Genomic DNA, 10,482 nt, shown 5'->3' with positions numbered 1-10,482 from the left:
AAGACAATAAAATACTGTCGTTACTAGAAATAATTTGGAGAATTTGAAGAGCCCGTGATTAAACCACAGACAAGAATATTGCAATCACTGCATGTTGCTCAATGATTTCCCGCTTTACAGCAGTATGGCAGCCTTGGTTTCAAAAACAATCTTATTGCAATTATGTTAGAAAAATGTCACTCGTCACCGGCTTGAGCCTCAATAACAGGATACATGTATTAATAATCCTTGCAAGAAGTGAAGTAGTCATCACATACAGAGCATATGGTACAACTAGTTCCCCGAACAGTGTCCTTCACATGCTTTATATACATGAGAGGGAGTTACACAGTCACAAGATGCAGGAATACCGGTTCAAAGCAGTATACAATGTTTAGTTTAGATTAACTAAGGCCCACGTCAGAAATGATCATGCTTGTCATATGTCTGTCTCCATAGAGGCTGAATACATCGTCACATACACAGCTACGGTTGGGCCTTTGTTATCATGTTCTTCTCTGATATTGGAAGATTACATTCAGTATTTTCCCAACAAATATACTACACAAAATTGGCAAAGACAGCTGTTTTAGTGTGGTCAGCCTAAACATATCTCTGAACTGGTTACTGTCACTTCCCGTCCTATGTTTGTCTTTATATAACGTGCACTTCCCTTTCTGGAACAAACCGCAAACATTCCCTTCAACATTTCTCTCTTAGCAAACTGTGCAGCTGATCTGATCTGATCAGCTGATCATGCTTACATCAGGAAGAAGCATTTGAGTGTGATTTCCATAAATGCAAGTGTAAACTCTCCTGTAGGTTTACAGGATCACCACCTGATGCAGGAGGGCAAGCCCTCACATGTAACACCCTGACACTGGAGATTATTTACTGTAGTTTACAGTAAACATAACCCTTGAAATCTGAGCAGCAATCACTCACTTGAAGTCGCTTGTAACACAAATTCACGAGAGCCAATCACACGTAAAAAAAGATTTAAACAGATTGGGCTGATTTGAATATTATTTGGCTATAAACCAAAATACTTGAGCATTAAAATGTCAATCTGCTTGTGGAGCTAAACGAACCATCAGAAAAAAAACAAAGTCATTAGAGTTTATCTTCTTAACAAACACATAAGGCTGTATCTTTTTTCAGAAGATTATTCGGCATCTTTGCAATGACTATGTCTTCAACATGGTTTCCAAATTAATTTAGTAAACATAGAAAAAAGCCTTTCTCATAAAAGTTTCCTTAAAGTGGGGGAAGACATTGTTTCCTTAACCCTGGTTGTTTTGCTATTATTATAAATATTTTTGGCACCCTAAGCTTTCCCATCGATTGTCCTTTGCATCACTTCTTGCAAAAGGTAGTTCCATTTGAGGGCTTTAATCTGCTGCCAAAACAGCCTCGACTCTTCTGTAAAGGTTTTCCACATGATGGGGATTTGTTCCAGGACAGTGGTATTATTAAGGTCTGGCTGACCTCTCTTTGACAAGAGTTTAGACCAGGGCTCTGTGCAGGTGCAGTGCCAGTTATACTGTCCATATGACAATAAATATCTTGAATCTTGAACATTTCATTATGGAGCCCTTTGTGCACATGGGCAGTAAGTTGCCACAAAGCTAACTATTGCCGTAAGTGTGCAATGGTGGAAGAAGCAACTACTTAGATTTTTTACTTAAGTAAGAGTAACAGAAGTAAGTTGTAAAAATGTTCTGTTACAAGTCAAAATCCTGTATTAAAAGTCAACATAACTTTAAAGCACCCAAGGCAAAGTGCTTATTTTGCATAATGGCCCATTTCAGAATAATATACATGAAATGACATAGATCATTTATGCAAACATTTGTCTATCACAGCAGGTGAAAGTGGAGCTAATTTGAAATACTGTGTATATTGCTGTTAAATATTTCAACCTATTGTTATGTGTCAATGTTATTAGTTAGTTTATATTTTGTAAAAATCTGCATCTGTAAAGTAAAAGTAAAACTAGAAACTAAATATGTCAAATAAATGTAGTAAAAAAAGTACAATAATGGCTATCTATTACAGAAAAGTATGAAGGAGTATAACATATGAATACGCATGTTAATAACAAGTACTTAAGAATTTTTACTTAAATACACTATTTGAATAAATAAACGTAGTTACTTTCCACGACTGTAAGTGTGTGCTGTAAGAATTCCCTTGATTGGAACTAATGGGCTTTGCTAAACCGTTAAAAACAGCACAAGAGAGCAAAAATACATACAAATGTAGACAAGTGTGTCCATATACTGTGTGGCCATTTCAATAAATTAAAAATATCCCAGTGCAATATTTAGAGGAGTGCATGGTGATGCAATGCTGCATCTATCAGTCACATGCTCAGCCCCTTAACTGTAACTACTGCTTTTTGTTTTCACAATGAGCATTAACACAATCTGCTTACTAGGAAAATTCTAAAAAATTAATTAATGGGAAATGTCTAGACATTATTACCAATACTTTAAAATGACTGCTTTTATGTGAACATTTACAAAGTGAAAACACTTCACTATCTTGAGCTGCTTTTCTGTCTCCCCCCCTCACTCACATGTGCATCTACTATCATTGAAGAAAAAACACTTGCCTCTCCAGCTCCAGCATGCACACACACACACACGCACGCACGCACGCACACGCACGCACGCACGCACGCACGCACGCACGCACGCACGCACGCACGCACGCACGCACGCACGCACGCACGCACGCACGCACACACACACACACACACACACACACACACACACACACACACACACACACACACACACACACACTGTGTTGATGATGAAATGTGTCTCTTCCCATAATGGTTGGCGTGCCTCTGCCTCTGTCAGCCACTCCAGCATGTTGTTCTCCACAGGGAACCAGCCTGCTGTTTCATACAACAAACTGTTGCTTTGGGGGTAAAGCAGTGACTGGCTCTGCATCACTGGAGCCTGGAGGGGATAGTACTCAATACCGTCATTGGTGAGGAAACAGTTAGCCTCGCTGTACACATGTATGTCGTTTTCCTGAAACTGCTGGGCATTTCCATCAGCCAGAAGAACTCTTCACCATGTGCTGGTTCTGGTTGTTCTTGCCAAACCACATCAGGTGAATAGAGATTCATCTATAAGGAAAATAAAATCAGCATTAACTTGATAACAAGTGATAAGCACATTTTGTATTCAACCTAACTTTTTTGGTGCATGTAGTTCAAATTAACAAACAAATATTAAGCAGTTCTTTTATTTAATTTGAACCATTTAATTCAAAATTGTTAAACTAACTAACCCCAACCCTTTTGGAACCCTACAGTTCATTAACATTGATGTGAGTTGTGGTTTCCTTCCCAGCTACTGCTTATCTCAGAGATATACTGTAGAGATCTGTCAGGAAAACATTATTTTACTTTACATTTGAACACATGTAAAAGCTGGGTCCTCAAAGGTTCCATCAAGGGAGTCTCAGGGTAATAACTGCAGAAGTACTCTTCACCATGGGCTAGTTGTGGTTGTTCTTGCCAAACCACATCAGGGGAATAGAGATTCATCTATAAGGAACATATAGATTAACTTGATAACAAGGGATACACCCTTTTTTTTATTTAACCTAACCTTTATAGTGTAGTTCAAACTAACAATCAAATATTATTTACAGTGCACTTTTTTAATCTAATTATAACCTGAGTACTAGTACTTCTTTGTGTGTCATTCAAGCTCGGCTCTGTGTGTGTGGCATGAGCGCATTTTGTTTGAGCGAGCGAGAGAGAGAGAGCGGTACCAGGGATTGTTGTTATTAGCATCTGGTTAGCTAGCTATGCTAACGAATATAAGGAGCTTTTTCTACAACCAGGTGGAAGAGAGCTCTCCCCTGACAGACTGAGAGGCTCAAATAACCTCAGCTCAGTGAGGTTAAGGCACACCTTGATATGATCATTATAGTTATAAAAAAAGAAGAGAATAAATGAAAAACAGGTATTAAATACTATATGACAGTAAAAGAAAATTGTTATTAATAAACAAGAATACAGTTTAAAAGGGGAGTGATTTGTAAAATATCCATAAAGAAAAAGAAAATCTGCTTAGAGTTCTGTTTCATATGGATGTTGAGAGATGTATTCATAAATCTCTTAATTTTGCTCTCAAAGTGCATCAGAAAATAAAACCCTCTCTCTTTTCCTCCGTACCCAAATCTCTAAAAACGGGGCTACAACGGAGCTGATCCAGATTTGCGTCCGATATGATGTAATATCGGAAATGTAGGCTGGCTTTACACCCACGGCCCTATCAGAAACGTTGCTATCAGAAACATTGCCCGTCTGTTTTGGACGTAATATGGTCGGTGCATGTTTACATTAGCATCGCTAACACTCAGAGCTAACCTGTACTGGATAGAGCATGTGTGTGAAGAAGCAGGAAAATAAAAAGGAACTCACCTTGTGGTAAAACCTGCAAGAGAGAAAGCCTTTGAGCTCCATACTGTTTCAGAAATAATCCTTGATAATCCATGATATGGCGTTTCATCACGGCAGTATTTAGTTTAGACAGTAGCTGCCGGGTCCCGCATGAGCTCAGACCCCTCCTTTTTTTTTATCACATTTTTTTTAAAGCTTTATACCCAAAATCAGCGGCATGGCTAGAATGGGTGATTTGTTTGGTATTTTGAGCAAAACACTTCATAGACATGTTTTTTATATATTTGTATATATCTGAGACCTATGCTATTGCCTAAAAATAGCATGATAGGTCCACTTTAAATCATGTTCACAAGGATAGGATACAAAATACATTTGCACACTTCTGTCCATATCTTTCTGTTTTGGTGGTCATGCCAAAACCGTGCACATGCATCCATGCGCAAGTCATGGTAAAATATCCGAATAAGAGGTTGCTTTTTTCTTTGCACAGCATGAAAGAAAGGCGAAATGAATGGGCTGTGATTTTAGTTTTTTTAAGCAGAGGTTGAGTTCAATAATTTGTACTGCCCTCGGAGGATGTTGTAAAAATTGAAATGGCCCTTGAGAGGAAAAAGGTTCCCCACCCCTGCCTTAGGTCATCTCAAAATAAAAAACTCTATTCAGAGTTCAATTTCAATTCAACTGAACTTAAACAATGGTGATTGATGTTATGAGGGACGAACCGGGATATGCAGTATTATAGGCAATGTTATATTAAAGGTGGGGTAGGTAAGTTTGAGAAACCGGCTCGAGATACACTTTTTGTTATATTCCATGGAATGCTCTTAACATTCCGATAGCAATGAATATCTTAAGTGCTTTGACAATAAATACATTAAAAAAATTCATCTGTGGAAGCCGTAGTACTGTAAAAAGCACGACCAATCATCTGAGCCGGCCCGGCTAAAATAACTGGATGGCCTACCTGCCTGTCAGCCTTCCATCTGTGCCCCATCTTATCTCGTGCCCTCATTGGTCATGTGCGCGTTCGTGTGTGTTGGAGGAGGGGCTCTGTAAGGAAGTGGCAGATCTTTTCCGGCTGTGTATTTTCAAATTCTAGCGCACTCGAGCTGGTTTCTCCAAAATGACCTACCCCACCTTTAAGGACTACATTACCAACAGCATTCATTTGAACTTGTCTTTGTTTAGTAAAAGGTGACACAATACGCTAGTTTGATCCCCTGTACACACTGTCATAGATGTATCCCAGAAGGGAAATTTGATTGCATATAGAAAAAAATACATGCTTAAAGGTGGGGTAGGTAAGTTTGAGAAACCGGCTCGAGTGCGCTAGAATTTGAAAATACACAGCCGGAAAAAATCTGCCACTTCCTTACAGAGCCCCTCCTCCAACACACACAAACGCGCACATGCCCAATGAGGGCACGAGATAAGTTTGTGCACAGATGGAAGGCTGACAGGCAGGTAGGCCATCCAGTTATTTTAGCCGGGCCGGCTAAAATTATTGGTTGTGCTTTTTACAGTACTACGGCTTCCACAGATGAACATTTTTTATGTATTTATTGTCAAAGCATTTCATATATTCCTTGCTATCGGGATGTTAAGAGCATTCCATGGAATATAACAAAAAGTGTTTCTGAAATAAATTACATACCCCACCTTTAAGAGAAGAAAAACACAAGTAAACAACAACCATATACAATAGAACCTATACTACTACTAATAATAATTATATAAAAATAGGATTATTTTTACTGCACATATATAAATGTGTGACGGAAATATAAGTATAAGTAGTTCAAAATGTAAAAGTAGAATAAAAGTATACACTTACAGTAAGTACCCAAACATGGGTAGGGATCAGAGATAAGCTCTACTTCTCCACTACCTGTGATCAGCTTCAGCTGATTCAGGTGTATTTTTTCAGCTTATAATTAACATAACATATTTATGAATGTATTAGCAAGAGTCACGGAGCTGTGTCTAACTGTACCTAGACATAATGAAGAGATACAGAATCGCTTAAAACTCAAATGACGAGCAAATGAACTTGTTAACATACTTTCAACTGTTTTCAAAGTAAGTCTTTCTTCAGAAGAAAATTAAAAAAGTTTAAGCTTATCCTTCCATGGTACAATTTATTCACCATCCTGTTGTGTTTCATCGATCATAAATATTCTGTTTTACATTTGATTGCCTCAAGGCCTTGAACATATACAGTTGTTGATCAACACTTTCATAAAATGTAGAGTGGTTTAGTAACTCCTATAATGTTTCCAGAAACACACACACACACACACACACACACACACACACACACACACACACACACACACACACACACACACACACACACACACACACACACACACACACACATACAAACACGCACACACACACACACACAGACACACACCCACTGTGGTTTTGCCAAAATTACGCCAGGTATACAAACATGGAGGTGTGACGCTGTGAGCTTTTCTTAGCTTGGTGATGCAACTCACACACACACACACACACACACACACACACACACACAGAGTAGGGCCCACAATTACGCAAGGTAAACACACCTGCAGTAATACCAGTTTGAGTTTCCATTCGCTGACGAAATACACACTCGAGGAAAACCCAAACCTCTCATTGCATTTCACACACGCACCATTCCCTTTGCCCCAAAGGCCAAATACTTTTCCATTTAGGCTTTCAAGGCCAAATTCCCATTATGTTTGCATTATCTCTATTGTGCCACTTTCGCCAGCGCTGTGAGGTTGAACGTTGAGAGTGAAAGCATGTGTTTGACTGTGTCGGAATGTAGAGTATGTGTAGTGAGACTGGAGGCTGCGCAGGTTTCCTTCCCTTTCGTTTTCCACCGCGCGCGCTACCTCTGGGCAGCCCTTGCTCAATCAGGGAGAGCCGCGGAAAGTCTCGTTTTCTCACTTCAACTACACGCTGCTCAGGAGGGGGCGTGTGTGTGATGAGCCGAGAGGGAAACCCATGACTTCCGCGTTTTTCCTCTGTGTATGAAACTGCACATGAGTTTATGAGTCCAGTATAAAAAGCATGCTCACAGCTATCACATCAAGACGCCGAGTGAACTCTGGATATCAAGAGGACTATCTTTTTGGCAGTAAACCATCGAGCCCCTGGACCCTTTTATTCTCTAAGTTAACCGGACGCTGTGGACCCTGAAGCTCAAGCATCCTACAACAGACTAAAGAGACACCAAGATAAAGCAATGGACGTTGAGTCTCTTCAGAAGAGCGGCCGCCGCCGTGGAAGCTGCCTGGACGTTTTCCTCGTCGTGTCCACCATTTTTCTACTTGTGGCGGTGGTAGCTCTGGCCGCCGGCGGAGTGATGGTGGTGATGGAGCTGCGGTCCGAGCTGGAGACCCAGCGTCCTTCATCTGATCCCAGGACGTCAAGGCTGACACGAGACACACCTGGCTCAGCATACAAGGTAAAGACTTCTGCTCATGAAATGTAAAAGTTACCTATTGTTTCCTTCTTTTTTGGAGTTTGACTTGTCCTATGCACATTTTAATCCATATTTATTTTTATTTTGTCAACAGATGCAGAACTTTGCCTATCTGGAAGCCAAGACAAGTAAGTTAAATATATTTAATGTCTCGTACATATAAGGAACAGATTCACACAATCATACAAAAAAAATTCTGAGTAGGCATGCTAATGATGATTCATTATTAAATGAAAGCCATATCCTAAATACATTTTCTCCTCTTCATGCCAGTGTAATATCCAAACTTTAAATATCGTTTGCATCACTAAATCACACTATAAAGATTTCACAGATGATTTCTTAGCTTTTCCAAATCATGTCAGTCTTTACTAAAAAAAACACCAGAAAATAATGCTACAGTGTTATGAAGCCTGTTGTTGCCCTTTGTAAACATCATCTAAATGAGTTGTATTTGTCTCTTCCTATAGGCAAGCTGCAGAACTCCACCATGGAATTGTCTCAAATCAAATATGGTGCTGGGCTGTCCGTGGGAAGCAACTTCCAGTTTGAGGAAGATACGCATTCGTTGAAGGCCAAACAGGTGGGGAACTACTTCATATACATCAATCTCAACCTCACCTGCACCTACCGATGTAGCGCGGGACTCCTCAGTGTGAGGTTGGGCGATAAACTCACCTGCGAGGTGGAGCTTCCGGATCTGGCGGATACAACGTCTGTAAGCAGGAAGTGCTGGACAGTGAGCCGATTGGACGGGCAGAAACTGTTCACTCAGATGACCGTACCAAAGGAGGGACTGGAGTACTGGAAGCTGGAGCTGAACACCTCAGGACTTGGGATGTTCCTCGTGGACTAATGTAGACGCTGATCTGCCTGCACGTGTGTGACCTTTGGGTCATAACTGTGTTTTCTAAGTGTCCAACTAAATGAAAATGGGCCTGCTCCGGTGCTCATTTTAAAGCTTTATCCAGATTTATTGCAAACTAAGGCCATGAAGCTAAGCAGGATTTTAAGGAGAAGTTGCATTTTTTTATGCAAACTGCATCTGGAAAACACAATTGCCTCATTTTGTATAAATATGTATATGATATATTTATTTGATGATGAAACTATTTATGTATCTATATTTATACTTTTTGTTTTAATAGAAATGTATTATGAAGTAGATATCACTACATTAGTGTCAATGTACAATACACTGCTCGTTTAATAAGCCTATATTGGGTTATATTACTTCTGTTTTGCTCTGTTTTTTTCATATATAAATGACTCAGCGCATAAAGTTGAGTGTTATAATAAAATATAAGATGATAATTCTGCTCGGAAACCCCAACAAGCTCCTCAGGGATCTCATTTAGATCTAGTGAGGTTAAGTGGAGGTCCTATGAGAAGTGTCTCTGTGATGAAATCATGACCACATTACTAAAGTATCTTTAATATGTGTACTCATGAATAAGAAAATGTTTTGTTTTTGAAAGACATGTAAGTCCTATGGACAATTTGCACATTGTTGAATTTATTTCAATGTATCCATATTAAACTTGGATATTTTGTCCTGAAATAAAAAGCAGTGTGAAAGTGATTGCGTCAACGTTTCAAGCAGAATAAATGAAACGTTCCTGTGTAAGGGAAAGTTCCCTACTGTTACGCAGCCTATGCCGGGAACTGGAACATCACTATGTACATCACTATGTACATCACTTCCTGTTTATTTACCAAACAGTGTGGTTTGAAAAAAACCTCTACTGTATATAGGGCAGTCAACAAACCTAAATTACACCTCCTGTCTGATATTGACACAGGATGTAACAAATATTCCCCGCTATTATGATGTATAAGTCACGCTCACACAAGAAGCAAAGGGCATGCTCCAATTATTGCGTCTAAAATAAAATATTACTTCTCAATAGCTACTACTTGTGAACTTTGTGCTTTTTCTCCTCCATTCATTTCTTTATGGCATCTCACTCATAAAAGTGATTCCCAAACTGAGGAGCACAGACTAAACTAAGGAAAATGCAATGCTTGTGTTCAAAGCTGCACATCTGTGGCTCAAGATGAATGTATATCCTTTACTTGAAGTGGTTATAATCAATATTGTATTTTCAAAATTAAATACTGAAATGTCCACAAAACGATGTGTGCAAACCCTGTCAATCTTTGGCAACACCATTGCGCTAAATGATTTGTATTAAAATCTGCAGCTCTGCTTTCAAGCTTTATAGTTAGCTCCTAGCAACAAGATGGTGAGCATTGCAGAGCATTAAGCATCTTAAGACCCAACATTTATTTTCAGGAGCTGGTAAAGTCCAAATGAGCACTAAAGAGAGAGAATTTTGAAATGTGCATCCATTAGGTTGATAATAATTATATTTCTCTTAATACTGAAAGTCAGTTTACAAAAATATTCCATACAACAAAAACATACATTAGAGAAAAAACAAGATTAGTTTAGAGAAAATACAAAGAACCTATAGAGCAAAGTGATCAGAGCTGGCAGAGATATGTTGTTGGGAGAAGAGGTTTAATGGAAAAAGCAAGTTTGAATAAGTGGGGTTTGAGGGCTTGTTTACAGAAGGGTTTATGGACT

At 39.2% G+C, this 10,482-nt stretch overlaps 1 protein-coding gene across 1 annotated transcript; it reads left to right on the top strand.

Annotated features, from left to right (window-relative positions):
• The first annotated feature begins 7,409 nt into the window (after positions 1 to 7,409).
• Positions 7,410 to 9,886, top strand: LOC117474677. The gene is made up of 3 exons (XM_034120647.1): positions 7,410 to 7,874; positions 7,987 to 8,020; positions 8,363 to 9,886. Exons 1-3 carry the CDS (start codon positions 7,653 to 7,655, stop codon positions 8,746 to 8,748), a joined length of 642 nt encoding a protein of 213 aa, XP_033976538.1. The 5' UTR covers positions 7,410 to 7,652; the 3' UTR covers positions 8,749 to 9,886.
• The last annotated feature ends 596 nt before the right edge of the window (positions 9,887 to 10,482 follow it).

The sequence above is a fragment of the Trematomus bernacchii genome, unplaced genomic scaffold (genome assembly GCF_902827165.1).
Source record: "Trematomus bernacchii unplaced genomic scaffold, fTreBer1.1, whole genome shotgun sequence".
Taxonomy (NCBI): domain Eukaryota; kingdom Metazoa; phylum Chordata; class Actinopteri; order Perciformes; family Nototheniidae; genus Trematomus; species Trematomus bernacchii.
This window is presented reverse-complemented; position numbering and strand designations above follow the sequence as displayed.